A 26419-nucleotide genomic window follows, 5' to 3' on the forward strand; every position below is an offset into this window, starting at 1 on the left:
ACCTCTTCCCCCATGTGAATTTTGAAAAGAGAAAGCTCAGATAGAAGATGTATGTAGGTCGTATCAATCTGCGAAGGAGAATCCAGATCAAGGACGCGGACTCTGGAGAGGGTTAATAATTAAATAAAAAAGAACTTGTTTGAAGTTTTTCTTTGATTTCAATGAGTGAGCGAAGAATACAAATATTGAAATTATTTTTAACAGTTTCATCATCGCAAAGGAAATGACTTTCTGAAAAATTTTCTGGAGTTTAAATTAATACTGTCAGTAACGATATATTTGAGCGGTTTCCAAAGCTCACCTGTATTTAGATCAGCGTGATCATATCTGGATCTTGTCCCATTAAATCTCTCTCACCAAAACAAGCGGCTGCAACAAATTATACTTGAAAGGAAGGTAATGTGTGAAAACTGGTCATTATGAAATCTGAAAGAAGATAAAATTCAGTTGAATCGGATGATTGATATTATTTATTTGGGTTAATCAAGACGGAAAATTTTGAGGTTTTTTTTTTCTGTTGAACGCAGCCTGTTCTTAACGCATAAATATTACAGATTCAATTGTTATATTAGTTTTAACCTAGTGCTCTGTTTTTAACAAAATTTGCTTAGATTTGTTATCTAATTATAAAATTTAAATAATGAGAATCGTAATTACTTTTGCGTTATTTACGCATTTCCTTTTTCGCAGAGTGATAACAGTATGGGTCAAACACGATTCGTCGTACATTAATTCCAAGCACCGCGTGAATTATATTTGTTTTGCAGCGACTCCCCTCCGGCTGCATAACTCAGTCATATTTCTTAACAAAATGAAGCGGTTATAAGTAATGATATATAATATGATATTTCATTTGGAAATATTATGAATTAATCGTTCTGATTTTTATTAAACTTGCTTATTAGATTCCTTTTTCACATTTTCAAATTTGAAGTAAATTTTAAAAAAGTTTGAAAAAAAAAGAGAGAATTATATTTTTCTCCAAATCTTTTTTTTTTCTCAGCATATTTTCTCAATAATTGTTAAAAATGTGACAAGGCATTATTTTGTTTAATTTTAATGTAATTTGACCGTGTAGAATTTTACTCTTACCTGTTAATGCTACGAAAATAAAGCCAGCTCAGGTGTCGTCCTTATCATCTGACCGCGATTCAAAATTACGAAATCCGTCCCATAATAGTGTTTAGCTCTAGTGTTTTTTTTAAAATGGGATTTTAATATCACTGAACTGAACTCCATTTGGTTAATGATGGTTAATTCAAAGAATTTTTCAAATACTTCTGAAAGAACTTTAAAAAATCCAATATATTTTTTTTATGTATGAGAGTCGGGTAGCATAGCGTTAAGGTAATGACCCTTCGAAAACTATCGGAGGAATTTCAATTTCACAAAAAAGATTTGAACTGTGTTGTAAATTTACTTGCCTAATCTTTCATTATTTTTTTTATCTCTTTCACTTCGTTTATCTTATGTTCGATTTTTTTGTCTTCAGATTGAGGGAAACGTCACACTGTTGTTTTCAGTTTTGGTTTTGGAAGTCTGTAAATTCGAGTCTCATTTTCATCGACGATCCGTCATGCGTATGGATAAAATAAGATCGAAATTTGACAAAAAAAAAAAAAAAAAAAAAAAAGAGAAAATTTCTTTATACTGATGTGGAAAATTGGAGAAGAATTGTCTGCTTTATTATTGTCATAGTCAGTTATTCAAGATTCAAGAAACAGAAGTCCAATCCAAAACAGCAGTCATATTTCCATAAAACTGAATATTAACCTGGCTTAAGTAAAATAAATTTATTTTATAAGTATGAAATTATTTATAACGAATATATCTATAGTAATATATTTCGTAGCAAGTATATTTATAAAAAAATAATATATGTGTGTATGTGTGTGTGTATGTATGTATAAAAGAACGTGGAAACGGCGGGGCGGCGTTGAAACTTTCATTTCGTAATAACTTCCTTAACATTGGAGATAGAAAAATAAATTAAATTAGAGAAATTAGCACCTCATTAAGACGAATAAATTTTGCCTTAAAAGTTTTACGATAACATCAATATCTTAGAAATTAGGGGCTGAAAGGTGATTTTCAAGTCCTAATTTTGACTGTTTCTCACATCAGCAATTTATGGTACCAGATAGTAACTTAGATGTAAAGGAATCTTCTTTTCCCTTCCTGCTTGACGAGATTTGTGTGTGTGTGTGTGTAATCGCATTTTGCTTGCAGTTTTCCTTTCGATGATACTTAGTGGTGATTTTTATATCAAAATTCCTGTTGAAATTCTATGCTCATACGAAAAATCATTGCAATTTTACATATTAACATTGTAATTTTCTGTATAAAAAGTTATGTATTAAATAAAGTTTCATCTGTAAATAAATGAACGAATAAACAATAACAGAATTTAAGGAAATTATATGTCACTTACGATATGATATAAGAAAGACAACCATAAAGAACATCATTTTATACTGTAAAGAATAAAATGGATTAAATTTTAAAAACTTTAGTCTTATCAATGTAAACGACGTTTCGAATTTTACGCTTTCAAATACATTTAAAAATCACTTGTGTAATTCTTTTCTAAATTGCTCAAATTTTTACTTTCTTTTATACGAAACATACAAAGAGGAAATATTGCAATCATCCCAAAATTCAAATTTGAAATTTCAGACGATTCTTCATCTTTTATACTTTTCTGAATTCGATAAATACATTTTTGGAGTTATGCCTATCTGTCTGTGAACACGCTATAATAAAAACACTTTGAACTAAACGGATTATACGATCTTTTCGCTAAACTCCTAGATTTCTATCATATTTTGAACGAAATCCTTTCAGAGAAAATCTGACTGTCTAGTTTTCCGAATTTAAGTTTACACGATAATTGCAAAATGAAGAGATGTAGAGAGATAAAATTTGAGACATAGATTTAAAATCTAAGGAGTAGATACCCATAAAATTTGGAACCAAATCAGTCAAAGAATTGACGCCTATAGGCCTGTAGTTTCTCATGCATGTAAATGCGATTAACTAAAAAAATGCAATGATTTTTAATAAATAAAATTGGATATGAGATATTTTGACTACAACAGTAATTTTATGGAAATTTTAGCTACAATCTGTGTGAACAAAGACACCCAAAATACATATACGTTTATCTGGTACTTGTGTATGAATTGCATATCAACGACTAATCACCAAAAGAAATCATTCAAAGATCTTATGCAAGATTCATATCAAAGGTCGAATTTTCGCAATTATTGTTCATTAGTAGTATGTGGTTAATAAACAAGTACCTTTTTTCTTTATTTTGTTACATAGCATTCAATTTTCCTGTGTAAGACTGAAAATAAAAATCTGAGCATTCAAGTCTCTGATAGACTTGTCCAAGTTCCATAATTTCATACAGGTGACGCAGGAGGAAAACATTTTTATTAGAGAGTATGAGAGAAAGTTTTTGCGAGATCATTCCAGTTGGTTTGAACGACAATCGGGAAAATTTTAGATGCGGATGTGTAATTAGGAACTCTAATTGAAAGAGATAAAAGAAAAACAAAAAAACAAAAAATATTTGCAAAAATTTAAATACATTTACAATTATAAATTGCAAAATAATACTAATAACAGGCAGAAAGTGGTGAAAGGACACTAAAAATAAATTTTTTAATATGTTTCATCTCTTTTTCTCAATTTGTCCACATTTTTTCCAAATAACCACTCCTCACAACGCTCATATAGAACGTCCATAGAAGGCATAGCATTAAATCAACAAATGAAAACTGTGATTGCAACTTCTGCTAGCATAAGAGCGGTCGTCTATTAAATTTCAATGAAAATCATTCATTGAACTTGGCTTTTTTACTGACAGCAAGAAAAGGAAATGAAAAAAAAAAATGTGCACAAATGTATTGAAAAAACACGACAGGAAACAAATTGATCCTAATCGTGCATTTTCCAAGCAGAAATAAAAGTAAACTTCACACTCGGTAGGGCTTGTTTATCCATAGCCAAACAACCGTGGCTACTATAGACAAGTAAAAAGTCGTTTGCTTATGAGTCTAACTTTTGAATGAGGTCCAGGTATGCTTTTTCTAAATCTGTATAAACGTGTAGGAGTATTACAACATTATAATAATTGTAAAGTGATAATCAAACAGTATAATAATTGCAAAGCGATAATCAAACAGTATAATAATCTATACTACTATTATAAATGTGAAAGTTTGGATGGATGTTTGTTAGTCAATGACTCCAGAACGGCTGAACGGACTTGGATGAAATTTAGCATAGATATAGATTATAGTATGGAATAGGACATAGGCTACTATTCATTTCGGTTAATTGAATGGCTATTTTTTTATTAATTAAAAACTAACTTTCCCGCCAAAAGTCTTTTCATTTCTCCACCGCCAAATGAATAAGGTTTCAGTTTTTTTTTATTTTTTTTTTATCCCACGTTAATGAGGATAGGATAAACATGTTTACGACCGATTATTTCAAACGATACTTTTTATTTTCTTAGTGTTTGATGCATTTAAAATTAAACGTTATTAATTAATCGGTCTTTCGGATTCATTTTAAAGTACTTTTGATTTAAAATAAAACTGAATAAAGGAAATTAAATTTTTTTTAATATGTATTGCGTTACCCCAATTGGCGTAGAAAATTTACGCATTTGCGTTGTCCCAATGGATTTTGAAAATTCACGCATGCGCAGTGTGTTTTGATTGTCGACAACTGTATTTTTAACCGATACGGATTTAATTTTGTTTCGGTCAGACTAATCGGCAAAACAATTGAATAATTGGTTTGATGTTTTGTTTTATTTCAGGTACACGCTGTAAATAAATTGGTTTTAGATTAGCTGTGTGAGCTAAGCTTTGATATACAACCATTTGGTGCTTTGCGAGGTTGGTAATTTTTCGGTAGCGCTTTGTTTGGGTTTACATTGCCGTCATTTTTTTATGTTACTGTAATTCGATCTTTCCCGCTTATTTCCCTTGATGTTTTCCTTCTGTACATGTTCCTTCTGCCGTCTTTCATTATCTTCGATTACATTTTTTTTGCATGCATTCCATTTTTCTAAATTTATTGATTTTTTTTCTATATTTCCGTTAATATGATACAGAGTTCATCGAAATCTTACGATTGGAAACGCTATTGCTGCCGTACGCTCCACATTCGATCATTTCGCTAAAATTTGGCGACAAACTTTTTTTTTAACGAAAATGACTATATATCAAAGCTTTTAGACATGATCGTCGGAAATTCAAGATTATACACATCCATAGACACTGTGATGGCTAATGACGATAGTACTGCTTACCCCGTTGAATTTCTCAACTCTCTATAGTTAACAGGTGTACCTTCCCATAAGCTGGAGCTAAAATTTGGCGTTCCAGCTCTGCTGATGCGAAATCTTGATGCACCCAGACTGTGTAACGGTATCATGCTTCGTATCATGCAGCTTTGCAATAATATTATAAAAGCTACCATTATTACAGGAGCTGTTAAAGGAGACAGCGTTTTAATTCCCCGCTTACCTTTTATTCCAAACAACTTGCCCTTTTGTTTCAAGAGGTGGCAATTTCCCTTAAAATTGGCTTTTACAATGACGATTAACAAATCCCAGGGCCAAACCTTAAAAGTGGCAGGCATTCATTTGAGCACTCCATGCTTCTCACAAGGGCAATTATATGTTGGTTGTTCACGTGTTTCAAGTGCTCAAAACTTGGTGCTGACAGAAAATAATAAATAATTTAATGTTGTATACAAACTGTATTGGAATAAAAATAAATTTTGAAATTTTTCCGTTGATCTTTCAGCGATTTACAAGTTTCTTGATTATATCATATCAGACTCTGCTTTCAACAGCACCATGATGATAGGGTTTAATAACATTTTACATTGTGACCAGACCGTCAGTTCTCACACATACACATCACAATTTCCACGAGTACGAAGTCGTGGGTAAAAGTTAGTCAGTATAATAATTGTAAAGTGATAATCAAACAGTATAATAATCAGTATAAAAATTGTAAAGTGATAATCAAACAGTATATTAATTGTAAAGTTCTTTGTTAGATTTTTTGATTCCGACACAACGCAAATAAACAAAAATAATAATCATTAGTTCAAAATATTTTTTTTAAAAAAATGGATCATATTACTGTCTATGTCTTGCTGACTATTAACAAGAAGATGAAGAATTTTTTCTTATTAGAAAAACAAAACTGAACTAAAAATAATTTACTTTCGAAAAATTAAAAAAAAAATGCTGAATTACAGCTCTCCTAAAAACCGATAAAAGATTTTTTATAGATAGGTTTTTAAATTAAAATAAGGAATTAGGAATGGTTTAATAAGCATTTTATATATCAAAAACGAAAAACCTTAAGAACAGCAGATTTAGAATAGACAGAGGGTTACTGCTGCCTTGAGATTTCGCTACATTATGATAACTACTTTTAAAGTACAGCACAAAATTTATACGATAAATCCTTGATTACCTGTTTTTTCGATTGAATCTGTTTGAATTATTACTTTCTCGTATAAGTAGTATAGCGAAAGTATAGTAATCGTCAAAAGATTCATACTCGAGATTTCGACGAATCTCCACGATTCAGACCTCAACGAGTTCGAAAATCACATTTTTGGAAAATGTCTGTCTATGACAAAGATAACTCAAAACCGCTTTGAGCTAGATAGAGGAAATTTGGTATGCAACCTTAAAGCCAAATTTCCATTTTTAAGAGAACAATTTGCCTGGTTGTTCGAATATAAGTTAACACAATAACTACAAAACGAAGAGAGTTAGATAGATAAAATTCTACATAAATATTTAACATATACAGTACAGATACCTGTTAAATTTTAAGCCAAATCCAGAAAAGGTGTGACTGTCTGTTGGTTTGTATTTTCAGAAACATGCAAACGCGATAATTCAAAAACATATTCACCTAAATATATCAAATTTTTTTAAAGTTTTTGTAACTGCAAGTGCAGTTTTGCGTCGAATTTTTTTATTTCAATTGGTCGGGAAAAACTTGTCTGAAATCTGAAACATAATTGGGCTTATGGAGACTATTAACACATGCCAGGGATTAATCGCCAAATAACTCGCCAAGGTTGAAGCAATAGATTCAGTAAAAATGTTAAATCCATGCCAAAAGTTAATATTTCGTAAATATTGTATGCCAATGCCTTGTAGGGCATTCTCTGACATGACAAGTTTATTAGAGAGTATGCGAGAAAGTTTTAAGGAAACAACTCTCATTGATTTAAAAGCATTTTACATGTTTATAACTAACAATGCGGGTTTTTTATTCTATATCTTGACAAATAATTCCAACTTTCTATTTGGGAGAAACAGATGGATTCCGAGAAGCTTTCTCACTTTTCTTTTCATTTCATTGTTAGTACATGTGATTTCTATAAAAAATGAACTCAAGAAAGTATTCAAGTGCAAAAAAATAAAATATTAAAGCCATAAACATTCATTTATAACTAATAAAACTTAAAAAAAATTAAGGTTATAACAGTACAAAGGTATTCTCTTCCGCGACAATACAAATTTTATGTCATTTCCTCTTATTGAGTTTCTTCATAATCTGTTACATCAGAGGAGGAAGTAAATGCAACTCGATTGTCTTTAGGCGGAGCAGTTAACTACCCAAATAATGACGGAAGTTTCTATATGTAATAATAGCAGAGAAGTCGAAATCTTTGCTCTTTTTTTTATTTCGGTTGTTGTGTTTTTGTTTTAGTTTTTCAAGCGGGCAGTGCAAGTTTAACGATGCCAGTTTAATACGAGCTTTATATTTTTCCATGTACTTTCCTGTACTAATTACTTACCAGATATATAATCGTAACTCTGATAAAGGCTTGTATCAAACTTAATTGCATTTATAAGTCTTGCAATGAAGAGGATTTTTTTTTATTATTTTTATTACAGCCAAAGGGAATTCCTAGAGAGGAAATCTTCGTAAGATGCTGATAATCAAAAAGTCTTCCAATATATATACGGAAAAAAAAATGGTTGCTTGACACGGGTTTTTTTATATGCAAAATACAAATTAAGTAGCCATGTAATTTCTGACCAAACCAGAAGTTTTATTGTTCATAAAGCAAATAACTATTAAACATGATTTCGAGCGATCAGGTTTGCTGAATGAATCAGGTTTTGCTTAAACTGCACATCCACTTTATAACACGACGTGGCTTGCGTCCCGATGTAAAATGAATCTAAGGTTGCGTGACTCGCAAATTAAACTTGTTGATACCGTAAAGAACACCTGCTATCTAGTGAATCTTCTTCAGAATAAAACTGAAAGACAAAAATCAGTGTTCACAACAGTAAAAATATACAGATTTCAGCATTCTATGAATTTAAATATAAATATATACACGTTGTAATATTATACATCATTATCAATTATGATAATATAACAATATAATTATTTTTAATTATAACATATATACATGTAATATTTTTAAATCTTATTTAAATCTTAATTAATTTCAGGATGTAAAATTTGAAATAGAAGGTTGTTTTATCTTAATTAATACGCCTTTTTTTAGTTATCTTTGAATGTATTTTTACTTTATTCAGTAATAAATATATCAGCAAAAAATCACTGAAAGTCTTTTAAATAAGTCTGGAACAAATTTTAATTCCTTGCCAGTTTTAATCTTCAAGCTCTCATAAAAATTATCATCGTTTTTATCCTTTTTTTTCTTCTAAACTGTTAAACAAAATAATACTGTAGCTGCAATATTCATATAAAGTATAATTTATTAATACAAGTAATAAGTAAGTAAAGTTTAGTAAAATAAGTTAAACAATTAAATTATTTCGATTCATTTGAAAATTGACATCAAAATTATGAGTAGTTGTATAACAAATAAGTTTTAACTTATCTACTTTCACAAGTATTAATTCACTTTTTCACAGTTGAATTTAAAAATATATTTATTTAGAAATATTTTAATCCAACAAATGAAATATAAAGTTATTTAAAATAATTGTAAATACTTTGATTTTAGTCTTTAATTAATTCTGCAATCAGTATTTAATTATTAAAATTTATTATATTATTAAAGATCCTCTTAAAATCGAATATATTATTTTATATTTGATTGCTCATTATGTCTTTAATGAAAAGTAGAGCACTATTCCAATCTCAAACTATCAAATGAAATGGAAATTTCCACATAAATTTGCTTCTCTAACATAAAATTACCTAGTTTTGCTAAAATTTTAATCTTAGAATCATAAAAAATGGAATTATTTTTATTTGAACTGATGATCATAAGAAAACACCAAAAACAGCCTGGAATTCGAAGTTTAATCAGAGAAACGAGATCCTTTGCTAAATCTTCAAGGTATGCCGTTAAACAACTACTGAACTCTTATTTAATTCACGTGCAGACCTTGACAGAAACACGTTGTTCTTCAATTAGTTATTCAAATTGCATAAAATTTCTTAAAAAATATTTTATTTTAAATAAATGGTTCTCTGGAAATCAAAGGAATGAGGAAGCGTATTCTTTGATAAATGAATGAATGTGGTCTGCTAATTCTACTTTTAAAATTGTTCTTAAATGTTTTGCTAAGAAAACTAGCTTTGGGGATGAGGAAATTGTTGCAAATATTAAAACAAAAAGAAGGTTAAATGAGAAACATCATATTGATATCATGCACTAATGATACGGATAAAAAAGTGTTGTTAGAATTCTAATTAATGATACCAGAAATATGAAATTATTTTGAGTAAAACAAAAGATGTTATAAATAATATTGTTTTCTTTTTCCCCAAGAAAATTTAAATTCTGGTTTTAGATAATTTTATTAGGATAAAAAAAAATCTACATTAATTTTTTTGCCAAATAAGATAAAATATATTAAATTATACAATTTAAATGATTTGTTTTAAAATTGACATAAGAAAAAAACCCAAAACACACATTTTTTCAGTGGCTTGTCTGTAACTTTAACTTCCAAGTTGCGCAGGTTATTCTCTTTCCCACCAAATCAAAGCTCTGAATTGACAATTTCCTATCTAAAATTATATAAGCTCAGAATATTTTATGACAATTGTTATTTTCCCTCCTTTTTGCTTTCCTTTTCACTATGGTGCTCGGCTTTCATCACAGTTTGGACTTTTCTATGTATCTATCTGAAAAAAAAATCGTAGGCTTTGAATTTGAAACATGAATTTTTACCCATGATAATATTATTTCGCATATTTTTATCAAAGTTTCATAATTCCTTAAAATAAGCAAATAAATAAATTTAAGTTAAAATCAAATGAGAAATCTTTTGATAGCAATTTAATGAATTCATAGTCAAAGCAAGGAAGCTTCACTGATTTCCTTTCTCTGCTGCACTCCACTATAATAAGAAATAAAAAAGTTAGTTAAAAATTTTCATCCGTAACTAACTAGTATTTATCAGTGAATCAGAGATGAAAATGTCAGGAACAAATAAAAATACTACCAAAATGCTCGGTAGAACTACAGTCGACTGTCAAAAACAGCAATCCAACTGGTTAAAAGAAGAAAGTGAAAGTTCGATTGTACAAAAATAAAACTAATGCCCTGTTGACAAGTAACCAGAATAAAATTCCAATAAAATCGAGCTCAATGAACGAGCAACCGCACGCAACCAATTAAAATTCCGTATTTAAATTTAATTAGAAATAAAATAATATTTCGATTGCAGGTCTTTACAATCGTTTACACATGTCCTCATAAAATTTTAAAAACTTTATTTTTTATTTTAATAGATACTGCCTGTTTTTATTTTAATTTTTTTTAATCAAATGAGTAGGATGTTTCCGGATATGAAGGCTATTTTATAAGGGTAAAATTTTTGCTAAGTTAACATATACAAAGAAAATTATCAGCAACAATGATTGGCTCAATCACTGTAGCTGATACTTTCCAACTACTGATAATTTCCTCCAATATCGATAAAGCATACAACAGAAAATGGTGATTAAAATTAAAGTATCTTTTTTCAAAGTAACAAAGAGGGAAAAACAAGTTATCAGAAATCAAATATCACTGGCATACATATGAGAAAATTGCTAATTAAAAATGAAGTATCGTTATTTAGAACATTTAATAGAAGCAAAAAAGTCATCAGAAATCGAATATCGATGGTACACATGTCAGAAAACTGGTAAACAAGTAGCATGATGAAGTTCCAAACATGAATGAAAAAGGAATACAGGTGAAGTGTAACTGTCATCGAATAATAATTCTTTCATAATCGTGATGCATATTAATTAATATCTGTAAATACTGTAGGAGTTCAGTAGGCACTATAAAAGGTCACAAACACCTAAGTGCCAATTTAATTAATGAATATTAGGGAATGAGGTATTTAAGTTGGTGTTGAATATTTAGGTAAAAAGAAGTAATTTTTATCAAATGTTTTTTTCTTTCTGAAATTATTTTATTTGCTCGAATTCATTATTTTTTCCATTTTATGAATACTTAATATAAAGATTTAACATTTATATGACCTCTAATTTTTTTTCTGAAATTTCTATTAATTTTAGTCACAATGTATATCTATCTTCAACAACCTTCTTTTTTCAACAAGAATATTTTTATTATCATTAAAGCATATGATTGCGTTGTTATCCATTTGATAAGCAATAATCATTTTATTCTCGAGCTATCTCTTATTCAGACTAACACAACCATTCATAAAAAAGAAAAAAAATGTGATTTCTCTTAAAAGATTGTTATTTTTCTAATTAAATATATATACACTTGAAAGTTATGTGATCTTGTTCTGGGTTCACGATTGCTACAAGGAAATGTATAATGAGGAAAAAATTCGCAATCTAAATCAATCAAGAACTCTAGATTTGTTTGTCAGTGGAAGCACGATTTATAAACTTAGCGTTATAAAAGTCCATGTGATCAATCGAAGTACCTAAAAACACACAAATTATATTTTTGTTCCCATACGTCACAGCAAGATTGGTGTTCTGGGCATTGTATAAAGCTTTCGAAAGTTCTTCGAAAAACTGCCCTAAATCCGCAAGAATTATTACATAAACCAGCATATGATTTTACTATTCTCAGCTAGAAGAAAAAAAAACCAAAAGATGTATCGGACAATGTTTATAATTTCTTGTCCATAAATTCCATTCAACCGTTGCCTATTTAGATTATTCATAATTTTGTGTTTCGGTCCTAGATAGTTACAATGTGTTAGTAAACAGCTTAATTTCCGAAAATTCATAAAGTTTTTAATATAATATCAAATAAATCTCTTAAATTTGAAGACAAAACCATTGAATTACCATTAAATACTTTATTTTCCTCAAGCAATTACATTTATCAACAGTTTTTAACGAACACATCTTACTTAATAATAATAATACACTATCTCTTAAATTAGAACGAAACAGAATTTTTTAGATTCGATAATATAAAAATTAAACCCTCAATTCCAAATCATGATGTGGAAGTGGTTGTGATATATATATTCCTGCCATTCCCTGTTATTTTTTTACCCTATCATCAAATTCAAATTTAAAAAAACTACCTCCAACTCGGCAGATGATGATATACAAATAATAGATATTTTGTATATTATGTTCCGAATGCTGTATATTTTTATGAAACTCGTCACATACGTAGTAACTAATTCATCTAAATATAACAAATGTTCCCATAGCTTCCTAAATTTTGTCATTTCCTTCAGAGAAACATTTTTATCAAATAAAAAAACCTTATAAGCGTATCATAAAAGCTTTTCACGAATATGAAATCAGTAATTAAATAATTCAATGCTTATCATTTATTTTCAGGCTTCGGATGCTGCTTTGCCGTCCAGGCTGGACGTTTTCGTTCCAGAAGCAGCTACCGGACGTCCTGTTCCAGGAACTCAGGAACCACCAACAGCAGCGGCTCCTGCGACGAAACTAGAGACTTGGAATGGGCGGTTGTGGCCAGCATTTGCTGGTTGTCCTATATGGTCAACCATGGCCCCTACCTTGTAAGTACTCAGCATCTATTCAGCCGAAATAATTTTAGTTATATTTTCAGCCTATATATTATTGTATTTTTAAAGATTATGAACAAAAAAAAAATATGTTTATTATCACATGATAAGCGTAAACTAATATGCATGAATTGAAAACTTAAATCGGCTTCGCATCGCGTAGCAACTTCTTATAGCTAACTGTTAGGGCAATTTTAATGTTTATAGGTGGCATACTAAATATAAATTTCTGTATATGTGTGACAAGATATAGCATACATTACATGACAATACATACGCATAAAATACAATATGAGAGATATAACATATAAAATAAAAAAGGAAACCATTCAAAACGTCCTACAGGACAAATAATTGTATCCTCAGGTTCCAAATTTCGCTGGCCATCATTTCTTGGAAGCTCGGGTTGTCTGAACTCGGAAACATATTGGACACGAAAAACAATTTTTACAGCACTTTAACATTAGAAAAATGTTTTTAGTGATACCACTTTTTGTTCCCACAATTTTATCTTTGACTTAAATAAATTCAAAAAAATATTTTTCCATATATTTTCCCATCAACGCTTTTTTTATTTTAGTTAATGAATTCATTCATATCTGCATTGTGGTGATATTGAATATATTTTTCTGTATGCTCATTATATTCTAAATTTTTAGAAATAAAATAAAGATGGGGGAATCAAACTTAAAACCTTATTTGTATTAGAGATCCAATTTTTTCTTCTTTTTTTCTAATTTAAGCGATCATCTCATTTTTCTTTTATAATATACCTTCATACATTAGATTTTTAATTGAGTTTTCTGTCGGTTTTGTTGATTCAGAAACTTTATCCAATTTATATATTATTTCTTTTTGTGCAGTTAATATAATATATTATCACCTTATAATCACCTGCATAAAATAATTAGTCTAATTATTAAAATGCATTGATGTTTTTATGAATTTATTATGTATATTTTTAGCTTCTATAATATTAATAAGAATCTTTATTTTTTTACACTTGAATCCATAAATATATTCACTAGAGAACTAGAAATGTTTTTTGTGTGTGTTTTAAAGAATAAAATAATCAATATATCGTAGATCTTAAAAAAATTCTCTTACGAATTTTTGCGGTTCCAAGCTCATATAACTCAGGATTATTTAGAGAGCTTTGGAAACTTTTCCGCATGCCAATCGTCTTTCACTTTTGCTTTATGAAAACTAAAGATTGAATAATATCTATTTTTTGATGAAAAAAATACTTAATTTAAACAACGATAAAGGCATAAGATGTTGAATGGTATCCTATGCTCACTTACTCCTTCAGTGCTTCATTTATATGCTGCATACTTGCAGTTATACGCGCAATGACTTTTATAATTTTGTTAGTAATATCGTTCGCAAAGTCACATCAAGTGATTTTATGAGCTTGCATTCATGAAATACAATCTAAATTAATCTAACAATATAATTAAATCATATTGATGCTTTTATAAATTTATTATGCATTTAATTAGTTCTTATTTATGATATTCATTAGAGCATTCATGTTTTTCAAATTAATCACTTGCTAGTTTTGAAGAGAAAAATATAGATGATATTATCATATACTGAAGAGCACAATTAGGGTTTAGTATTTTCAAGAAAAGACATCCTTAAAATTAACATCTATTAAATCGAAACATAGTGTGCGTAAGATTTAATAAAGAAAGTCTGTCTCGATGTAATAATTATATAATGTTGCATCCATTTAGAATCTGAATTATGGGAGATTGATGACAGACTCGCTTTAGGGTTGGAAGCTAACAGATATGAGACGCAATTCCAAGAAAATTCCGTCATATATTTAGGTTTGATGTCCATTAAATCTTTTAATGGTTAAATGTTACCGCTTTAATGTGATATAGGGCATACCAGAATATCGTAGTGTCTCATATTTTTTTTTTACTGTTATCTGGCGGCAGTTGAAATCATGAGGTTTGTGGTAAATTAATCTTCGTATAGCTGAAATGTCCATGTTAATCAAATATATCTTAAACGAAATTCAGAAGTAAATAATGTATAGTCTATTTCTTCTAATGCAAGTGCATTCGAAAATTACGCCAAATAATCATTTCTAAACAACAGTTTCTCAGCAACATATAAATATTTTACAAATTTGTCTGTTATTATTCAGTATTATATATTATATAATTCTGTTACACAATAATAATATATTACATAGTAGTATACAATACAATAAGTAATATAATAAAAGACCCTACAATATAGCAAAGCACTTTTCCTGTTTGGAATATAGAAAATTTGACTTGTCCTATCTAAGAAGGAAGTCTAAGAAAAACAATGCAATATTTGAATTGAAATAAAATTATGCGAAATTACTTTCCATTGTGAATAGAGAATAAGTATTCACTTTTGATATAGAATATTTTTTGTTGCTTTCATTAATTTCTTAATTTCAAATTTTCAGTGAAGGATTCAAAAAGATATATATTAGCAATTTTATCGTTAAAAGTATTACTATTATCAAAATGATTTTAAAGTGTTTTTAAAAAAATTAGTAAGATAGTTGATGTTTGATTTCTTTTTTAATCAAAACAAATAATTATTGAATAAAGGTTCCAAATTTTGAGATGCTTTTTCCCCTAGTTATTTTTTTTATTCTTTTGTTAATTTTATGTTAAAATTATTCTTTAAAGTAAAGATACGAATTTCGTTTTGAAGTTATTATATTATTTATTTGATGTTTTAATTGTGATTTTCTTTTTAAATTATGCAAACATTTATAAGAAAAGTCGGCGTCATGGCATAAGGGTAGCGCAGCTTCCCCGTGATCTGGGCGTCCCGGGTTCGAATCCCGTTTTGGACATGGTTGTTCTTCATCTGTGTTTTATCTGTGAGGTGTGTGAATGTGCCCCCCTGTAAAAAGGGGTTGTGCAAGCGAATGTGTGAGTTTCATCTTCATATGAGCTAGATGTCAGACTTCTGCCCTCGGGTGCTCAGGGGTCTTTACCCTCAGAAGCTACTGTGCCCACTTTCCGTGGCAACGCGAACACGACATCATCATTTATAAGAAAATCGTATGCTTTTAATTTGATTTTCTATTCATTCTTTATGACTTTAAATTTCTCGTATATGAAGTATAGAGAGAATATAGTAATCGGCTAAAAATTCGAAATCGAGATTTTGACGAATCTCCACGTTTTAGAACTTCCTGAATTCGAAAAATTTCTTTTTAGGAAATGTCCATCTCTCTGTGATAAAGATAATTCAAAAACTCTTTCAGCTAGACAGATGAAATTTACTATATGATCTTTGGATCAAATTTGAAGATTTCTCTCAAATTTTGAGCAATATCCGTTCCGAAGTGTGATTGTCCTGCTGTTCGAATATAATTTAGCCGGATAATTACAAAATAGAAAGAGTTAGATAGAGGAAATTCAGTGCACAGATTTAACATCTTTAATATAAATCCAACAAGGGGTGACCATTTGTCTACCTGTATATTCCGAAACATGTAAAAGTGATAACTCAAAAGTGTAATGACTTATAAAAAATTGGCATGGTATTTTGTAATTACAATTATAGTTTTGGATCAAATTTTTGTTTTAAATGGCTGGAAAAAATGCGTCTAAAGCACAAAATCGATTTTTGGATATTATTAATTGCCAAATATCTCGCCAAAGATGATACAATAGATTCAGTAAAAATGCTAAACGCCCACCAAAGTTTAATATTTCGTAACTACTGTACTCCAATAGAATGCAAAGGGTTCAATAGGATAAAATATTTATTAGAGAATATGCGAGAAAGTTTAGGCTGATTTTGCATATTTTGCATATTTGGCAATATTTTTTGAATATTTGGCAACTATAATTTTGTGTTGTGTATGTTCTTGCTTAGAAAAAAAATCATAGTATATTCGTTGACCTAAGGTAGAACTTAGAATTGCAAAATTCACAAAATATTTTACTTGGTATTCGATTCACTAAGAAGGATCAAAAGATAATAGCATGAAGTTATTAACCTTTGATACGAAAAACACCGATCCATCACGTTTCAAATTTTTATTTTGGATCACGAAAAGGGCTTCACGGCATTTAAATCATAGAATCAATTGCCTATCATTCAACAAAAGTAACATTTCACTTCCCTTTGAGGCATCTTTCGTAGAAAGCGAAATAAATTTTAATTTTTTTTTTCATTCAAAAACAAGCAGATAAAAAAAAGGGGGGAAGCCATAGTTAGATATCAAGTGACACCTTGAGGCATTTTACACAAAATTTCTCAGAAAATGAGCCGATTTAATAACTTTCAAAATAGAAAGCATATCACATCAGCATGTATGTTCCCCCTCCCGATAGGCAAAATAAAACTGTCTGCAAGTGCCGCAGCTAATCAAAGGTTTGTGCTCAACAATTTGGAAGAGTTCAGGTTGTTTAACAGGTCTCGTTTGAGGCTGTGGCCTCTGGGTTCTAGTGGACGTGACCTCCATTTCGTATAGGGGTGCAGTTCACCCTGTCCGTTCGATTCTGCTGGATGTCGCTGATCGGACGAACTGGTCTTCATACTTCTGGCCAAGAGGGCAGGTGACTTCGGATTTTAAAGGTTAGGTAACTTCGAAGGAATTCAGCTTCGGTGTTTTCGTTCATTAAGTTCAGATCTGCCTACTGTTGCAGAGTCCTTATAGAGTTTGTATGATTTCCACGTTTTTCAGAGGAAAGGTTGATGCTGTATCAAAGAATTAAATACATTGACTTTCTTATTAGTGCTTTAACCCTTTAAAGGGACATTTTTTTTTCTAGTCATATTATGTTAAAATATTTTTAGGCTTGAAATTAGAATAAGAAAAGGGATTCATTTAGTTTATTAGATAAATTTAATTTGATTAATTCATTAATTTGGTTAATTAATGATTAAGTAACAAATCAAGACACATCATTTTGTGTGAAATAAAGAACTAAAACATCTAAGTTTCTGTCTTTCTAAAAAAATTTACCAGAACTCATGCCAACCTACATAAATTCATACAAAGATTGATAAATTTGGTTGGAAGCATACTTCCCACGGCCCTAGAAAGGGTTAAAAAAAAACAATCGATTCTAAAAAAATAAATGAACAGACAACATTATGCCGTATAAAAGAAGATCACATATTATATTTCAGGAAACAAAAACAAATTATTAACGTGAGTTGATTGAAATCTGATCAAAGCTTTTGTTAATAAATAAAAAAAAAATTAAGGAGTCTTCAATATTTAGTCTGTAGCATCAGAGCAGGCTAATATTTTAGGCTTGATCCGTTTGCCTACATTTTTATTTTTAAAACCTGCTCTTGATCATGAAGCAGTGACAATATGCATGCAAAAATTTTTAATAATATCTTTGTGATATGGAGTGAATGTTAATCGAGTAACATGAGAAAATTTATAGCAAAATATATTTTAAAACATTATTAAAATTATAGAAAAACAAAACGAGCAAAATTTTTTAAAAGACTTATACTTATTTATATTCTTATTTGAATTCTATTTGAATTCTATTCTATTTCTATTCTTATTTGAATTGAAAGACTTATTTGAATTCTAATACTGTTTGTTAATGGTTTTTGTGAAATAATTTATATCGGACTGATTGAGGGGATATGTTAAAATTGCAATTGATTCTTGATTAAAAATCTAAAAAAAAATGATCACCTATTACTAAAGAAATAAATGCTTATCAAATTTGGTCGCCATAAATTCATAGTTTTGGGGCGTTTTTTTTTCTTTTTTTCATCACGCATTTCGCAATTTATAGCAAGTACTATAGCAATTAAAAATTATTATGTCAAAATTCGGCCGCGAATAACTAGCCCTTGTCTGACGCATCTTTTAGACGCGATTTAATAATTATATTCTCTACCGTATAAATTCTAAGTGCTTATTGTAAGTGTGCAAAAATTAGTTATACACGTTTAATTGATTTTTACAATTAAGTATTCACTGAATGGTAATCTTACTAACAGTTATAAAGTCCGTCGTATAATAAAAAAGTAGTATCATCTACTTCTTCAACCCGAAAATATAGTACACTTTTCAAAATAAATTTTACCCTGGTATATGGTATACATTAACATGTTATTGTTACACAAGTTGAATAGATTCAGTTTACTAATTTTATATAAAGTATATATTATTCGAAGGAGGATTGGGCCTTATCTACGATGATATGACAAAAACAAATTAATTTCGTTGTAAATGTACCTCACATTGATGTTGTGTCTCATCGATGTTGTGTCTTATCGAGATTACATTGATGTTGTGTCTCACCGATGTTGTGTCTTATCGGGATTACATTGATGTTGTGTCTCATCGATATCTGATAGGAAGAAATCTAGCATTAGAAATTTGATGGGAATTTCAGTTAATTGCTTCGTTAGCTAATCATTATTCTTTCTTTATTAATCAATGAAGTTAAATGTAACTATTATTTCATTTTATATTTAATAAAAAATTCATTCAAAAAATTATGATCTAATCAAATCCAAATGCTTTTTTCATGTTATCAGGAAGTATTTAGCTGCTACAGGAAGAAACAAATTGGGCTACTTGATTAATAAACTACTTAATTCAATTTGATACAATTTGTTAATTTTGAAAACATTTTTAAATGTATACTGTATTTTCAGATAGGGTAAGTTGTAAATAAAACTATAATTAATTTCTTGGTTCTGAATAATTGGTACAAATAAGAGAAATTAATTGAGATTTCGATTGTGAAGCTAAGTAGAGAATATTATAAATACTGCCAGTCTAAATCGAGAGCATTAAGGAGCTGATAGATGCACTATCAAATTAATGATTATATTTAAAAATAAAACTTGTCTAGTTAAAATAACTATTTTATTAAAAATTAAATTATTATTTAAACACAATTCCCTGAGTCCACAGATTGATACGCTGAATTCCTTACATTGAATTAATATTTAAAAAAATATTTTTCGAATTGATGTAAGAATAATTTTTGTGTTGCAATATTTTGGGAAGTTTTTGCTGAAAGGCATGAAGATTTCGCTTAATTTTTAATTCATGAAAATACCAATAGAGTATATATGTGCAGATTTTTGTAGTTCTAGGTAAGCGGTCTTGTCTGTAGAGGGCACCCATACACGCACGTACTCTTTTATCTCTATTAATAATGAAGATGAATGCTTGTGTTTATTAGCTCTCCACAGGCTCTACCTTTTGACCAACAATTACTAAATTTGGTGCATATGTACCTTGGAGAGTGGGAGTATGCGCGTCGGAGTGAGTTAAAAATTTTTTAATTAATTAAATATGAAACTGAATTTTGCCGTTTTGCCGCTGTAACTTCCAAAAATATTATTGCACAAAAATGAATTTTTAAACACTTCAGAATATAAAAAATTATCCCTGAAATAATATCAATTTAATAATAGAGCAAAGTTTCCTGAATTTTAGCAATTTTTTTAAAAATCATCGTTGCCTAATTTCTAACAAAATATTATATTTCTGCTTTAAAATTCAAACCGCTTTCTCTCTTTCATCAAATATCAAATTCCATGAATTTCTTATAGTGTTGAAAGCAAAAGAAGAAGGATTTGATTCGATATTTGGGTAATTTACATGATGAATATAAAAGTTTAGTTATAGTATTATGAAAATTACACGATAGATTACATTGGAGATTACGTTTTTATTAGGACTGTAATATAACGAATATTCACTGAATTAGGATTGTTCACATACATATAATGTTATTACAACAACATTGTTTTAATGAATATCACAATTTGATGTTTACAAATCATTTCTTGCAGAAATCATAAACTTAAATTTTATATAAGAGAATTTAACTGAAAGCAAACAGAACGAATATTCAGTGTGAATTTTCTGGTCATCGAAGGTGACTAATTATTAGTAAAGATGGGGATAGAAAGATATGTATCTTTCTATATGGTGATAATTACTTCTTTTGCTTTCGTTTTTATTTTTATTTATTTTGTAATTGATCATGTGACTTTTTTTTATGCTTCCCTTGCTAAAAGATTCTTTTTAAGATACGCATAAAGAATATTTCATATGGTAGAGAAATGGACTACTTCATAAATGTTTCCCCAATCACCAGAAATAATAATATAGGGCAATTGTAATAAATGCAGACAAACTCTAAGCTCTCCTACGCATTATTTCAGCTGTTTTTTATATCTTTGTTTACAAGGAAGTTGGAAAAATAACTCGTGGTCAGTGTCTTAACTTTAACAGTGTAATAATTCTGTATTTATGGCTACATACCTGGGAATAAAAAGGAATCGTATAAAATATATCAAAACTGTTGCCTTTTGAAAAATATTAAACCGAAAATAAATTTAATTTAATTATTATTTAACTCCCTCAAATCATTCTATAAATTTGGATCGAAAAGAAGAAATCCAAGAAATAATAATTTACGTTATATTTTTTTATACACTCTTGGTACTCTTTTATAAACGTTCTTTAGTGATTGTTGATTCTTTTTCTTTGTCTTTGTTAAATTTCAACGCCTGAATTTTCCGTTCTAAAAAGTTAGACAAACTTATGTTGTTTAATGACCGATATTTCTGAAAAATCTTATAAACAATGCAAGAATAAATAAATTAAAAGCAAAGATAAATTGGATTGGAAAGCAAACATTAGGATCTAAAGGTAGCATGTTTAAAAGTAACAAAGGTAGCATAAAGGGAGATGGCAAGAATCTGGATGTCACTCTTTTGGAAGAGCACAAAAGTACCATTTATAATGATCAGGAAATGTTGAAGAACATAAAATGGAACATAATATGTTTTCCACCTCCAGTTTGCTTCCGTTTCAAGCCAATTTACCGATATAACATTATTTACTATAATACAAATATGAGATTCAGTTCAATTCGTACAACTATTTTCTTTAGGAAATTTGTACGATTGCAGTTCAACTTCTTATAGAATTTATATTTTTATATCCACATAGAAAACGATATCAAATTCAATATGTATTCTTATGTTCATAAATTTATTAATTTTAACTTTCACAATTAGTTGTATGTATTTTTGTTAGAACAGTTTGACATTAATATCTTATTTGGTAATTCATAATGTTTTAAACGAGTTGTTAAAAAATACATATTTAAAAAAAAAAATCTGGAATGTTATAATGAAAAAGAAATCTTTGGAACGAATTTTTTTTTATTTTGGCTCTAACAATTTTTTATTGCTCTTTTATTTTATTGCAATTATTTTTCATTTAATTTCCTTATAGCAGATTAGGAAGGGGGACATATTTATATACATGAAATATTAATACAGAAATCGCTTTCATTGCATATTGTCGAATGGCAACATTCAAATGTAAACAAATAACTATACGGGCGTTTCAGATTGCTTCATTGAACTTTTTTTTTACAACTGCTTGTAATTCAACACTTAGTTCATTAGGGAAGATGAAAAATATTATTAGAAGTGCTCTAGATAAGTCTCAGAAGAAACTCTATTTATTCAAAAGAAAGAAGGTGTAAAAGTAATCAAGAAATCAGCTTCAAGCAAAGCTACATCGGGCACTACAATAGACTCAACTATTGCCGAATAGGTAATTGCTTTGATGAATCAATAGAAATTGATTATCATATCTTCCAAAAAAGTTTCTTTATTTTTAATAAATATTTTTAATGTAACACAAAATTTGTAATAATTTTTAATGTTATGAAATTTAAACTCATCTAACAAAACGTTCATTCACCTGCTTTCACCAATGTCAAAATGAAGTTTCAAAAAATGCTTTTTTTGAATATCGATTATCGCCTTTATTCCGTAGTATATACACTTTTCAATTTGCACGCATTAAAATTTGTTTTAACTTATTCAATTAAATTCATGTTTTTAGATCTTTATCAAATAAAAAGATGATTTTAAAAAAAAGCATTCCCCTTTACAATTGAACAACTCAAAAAGTCAATAATCTGAGCGGACAAATTGGTAGCCAAGGGCGGCTAGTTAAATATCTTGCATATTTATCAGGAAACGGACCACAGTGAAAACAGAAGCGCAATTTCGTAGATCACTTTGTTTTTCTTACCACAATCCATCTATCTGCAAACAAAAAAAAGTTCAACGCCTCGAATGAAAATAAAGCTGTTAGGAAACACTTAAGAAGATCAGCCAGGAAGAGAAAGTAAATTGGAGGGGAGAAGCTTCACTCAAATCGTTTCCTTACAAGCCGTGTTTTGAAAGCCTTCCTTTTCGAAATTGGTTGTAAGCTGCACAACTTTTCCTTCAATAGTAAAAACCGCCGTTAAATATGCGGTAAGACGAATATTTTAATCGAAGATAAAAACGCGATCGCTCAGATAGTTCCTCTTAAGATTCTAATTTTAAACGATCGAGTTAACCTGATTTTGAATACTCTTCGGATGACTAAAATAGCTGGGGAAAATAAAAATCGTGTTTTTATATTAAGAAATCGCCTGGAAGCTTGATTTTTATTGTAATTTATTGCGATTGAGACATTTTATCCGAGATAAAATCAAGTGCGGATATTTAAGTAAAAGTACATTGCTTCAGTAATGGAAATTTCCGGACTCAGTTTTTTTTGTTTTTTTCTTTTACATCATGAAGAAAAGCAAATAAAAACTTTCTGAAAATAGCATATAATTTGTGTGACTCAAATATCCTTTAATTTGAAACTCTAATGGGGAATGATGTCCGAAAAATGGTTTTACTACAGTTATTTTATGTTTTACTGTATATAGAATTGCGATAACTTTGTTACATATTCTAAATTTTGTTTACCAAGTGAAGGGTTACAGATATTTGATCGCTCTTGTTTTATTGGTGATTTTCTATATATGTCAGCATGGTGCTTCTTTAACTTGGAGTTATGTGTCAATTTTCCTCATGGTGAATTTCTTTCTCAGGTCTTTATTAATATACTCAATAATTTCTTATTTAAATAATCTAAAACTTAAGAAAACATATAAAACTTCCAATATAAATATACGCAATATTTATCTCAAGAATCAACTTTTATCTCAAGAATAATAAGAACAGCAGTATTAATTTTAAAGATATGCATGTTTATAGAAAATTTACAAAATATAAATCAGTCTGTAGAGACATACAACTTTCAAAATTTCAATTACATTACAAATGGAAACAAATTTAGAAAATTTTCTCTGTGGAATATGTAAAAAAAAAAATTATTGAACAAAAGCTAAACCGAAGTGGATTTTCCATGAATGATTAAAAATATTAGCAGAAATGATTCCCTCGATTCAAAATTACTAAAAATTTGTAATTACAAGACTATATTCCAAATTTTATTTATTGAGCTTATAATATTTTGAAGATAAAACTTTCTCATATTTTCCAATAGAAAAGCAGACAGTTTTGATAGATTTCATCCATAATTTGATGTTCGTTCACAATTTTGCTGATGAAGCCCAATTTTATACAATTTGCATTTTACTATTTAAAAAAAACTACTTCCTAACATAGGGGTAGCGTGTCTTCCCCGTGATCTGGGCGCCCGGGATTCGAGTTCCGGTTTGGGCAGGGTTGTTCTTCCGTCGTTCGATGTGTGAATGTGCCCTCCTGTAAAAAGGGGTTGTGCAAGCGAATGAGTGATGCGTGAGCAGCAAAGTCGTACTCTTGGCCCTAGTTGGCGCTACTATAAAAACAAGTGACGCTCCCCCTCCGGTTTAAATCGCTGTCTTCGTAACAGTGGGCTTGTCCGTGGCAAGTGCCATAAGAAACAACAAACAACAACTTTTTTTTAAAAAAAATTACCGCAAAATGCTAACAGAAGGAATGAGAGATTTTCAATGATGGATTTTGTGAAAAATTAGAAAGAAATCTATAACTCTTTCTTTCTCGCATGCGATGTATAGGGAAAGTATTATAATAGTGAAAAAATGGATTGGAGATTTTGACTGGAGAAAAACTGGAGGTTTCGACAAATCTACACATTTATAACGTCTCCGAGTTCGAGAAACGCATTTTTAGAATTATATCTGTCTGTCTGTGAACTCGATAACTCATAAAGACTTTCAGGTAAACATATGTGGGCATAACACCAAATTTGTACATTTGTGTCAAATTTTGAATGAAATACATTCAAAGGACGTCTGTCTGAAATTTTGTATACTGGTTTAGTATCTAAATTAAAAATTCTTATCGCATTCTGAACTAAATCTGTTAACGTATTGACCGTCTGTCGGCCTGTACTTTCGCATGCATGAAACTGCAATGACTAAATCAATAAAATCAATATGATTATATGACTGCAACTGTAATTCCAATGAAGTTTTGTTTTCAGTGGATCTGCAAAAGCAGATCTATATTATGCAATACATATCATACATATACATACAATACATATCATACGTATACGTACAATACATATCACACATATACATACAACACATATCATACATATACATACAATACATATCATACGTATACGTACAATACATATCACACATATACATACAACACATATCATACATATACATACAATACATATCATACATATACATATAGTACATATCATACGTATACGTATAATACATATCATACATATACATACAATACATATCATACATATGCATACAATACATATAAACTATCGTATATAATACATATTCGCACGATAGAGTCAGTAAAATGTTTAGATTCAAGCCAAAGATTTATATTTCATAACTATTGTATGCTAATACTATGGAAGACATTCGCGGCATTTCCCGAGATCAATCTTCTTCATCTGGTTGCCATCAAATTCTAAATTTTGGCATTCTAATTTTTTACGATTTTGGAAATCGTCAAAATCAGTAAATCAAAATCAAATAGAAATATCAATAAAGAGTTAGATGTAGTTCAATATATATTTTTTGGTGGATTCCGAAACGTCTGAAGCGTACAGATGCATTGGATTCTTAAATTTTGAGCTTTTTAATGACTGTGACTACTTTTTTTAGAAAACTTGCTCTTAGAAATTTAAAAAAAAAAATATTTTGGCTTAAAAGCTTTATAACACTCAATGTCTTTCAATTCCCCTGAAAAAAACGATAGTAAATAATTTAGAATTTTATTCGATAATGAACTCGAAATTAAGACTCATTAATTAATTCTTTCAGCCAATATTAGTAAAATTCAGGTCAAATAGAAGGCATTTTGCAGAATCTAATTGATTATTATTGAAAAATAAATTAAAGATGCCAGCACCAATTGCACAAAATGTATAAGTTATTCCCTATTATAGATCTCTTCACTTTCTATCGTTAACGATGCTGATCTCATAAACGGAGAGAAATATATCAAACGAGGTTAAGACAGCGATGAATGAGACAGAATTTTGTAAGGACTGACAAAATTATATGTACAATACAACAA

The 26419-nt window shown here is 29.2% G+C and overlaps 1 protein-coding gene across 1 annotated transcript in view; it reads left to right on the forward strand.

The window, feature by feature from the left end:
- Positions 1-26419, forward strand: part of LOC129985285 (uncharacterized) — an 82664-nt gene that overhangs the window by 11418 nt on the left and 44827 nt on the right. The window contains exon 3 of the mRNA XM_056095261.1: positions 12840-13027. Within this exon, the coding sequence (XP_055951236.1) occupies positions 12840-13027 (188 nt within the window). The remainder of the gene's footprint in view (positions 1-12839; positions 13028-26419) is intronic.

Source organism: Argiope bruennichi, chromosome 9, assembly GCF_947563725.1.
Source record: "Argiope bruennichi chromosome 9, qqArgBrue1.1, whole genome shotgun sequence".
NCBI lineage: Eukaryota > Metazoa > Arthropoda > Arachnida > Araneae > Araneidae > Argiope > Argiope bruennichi.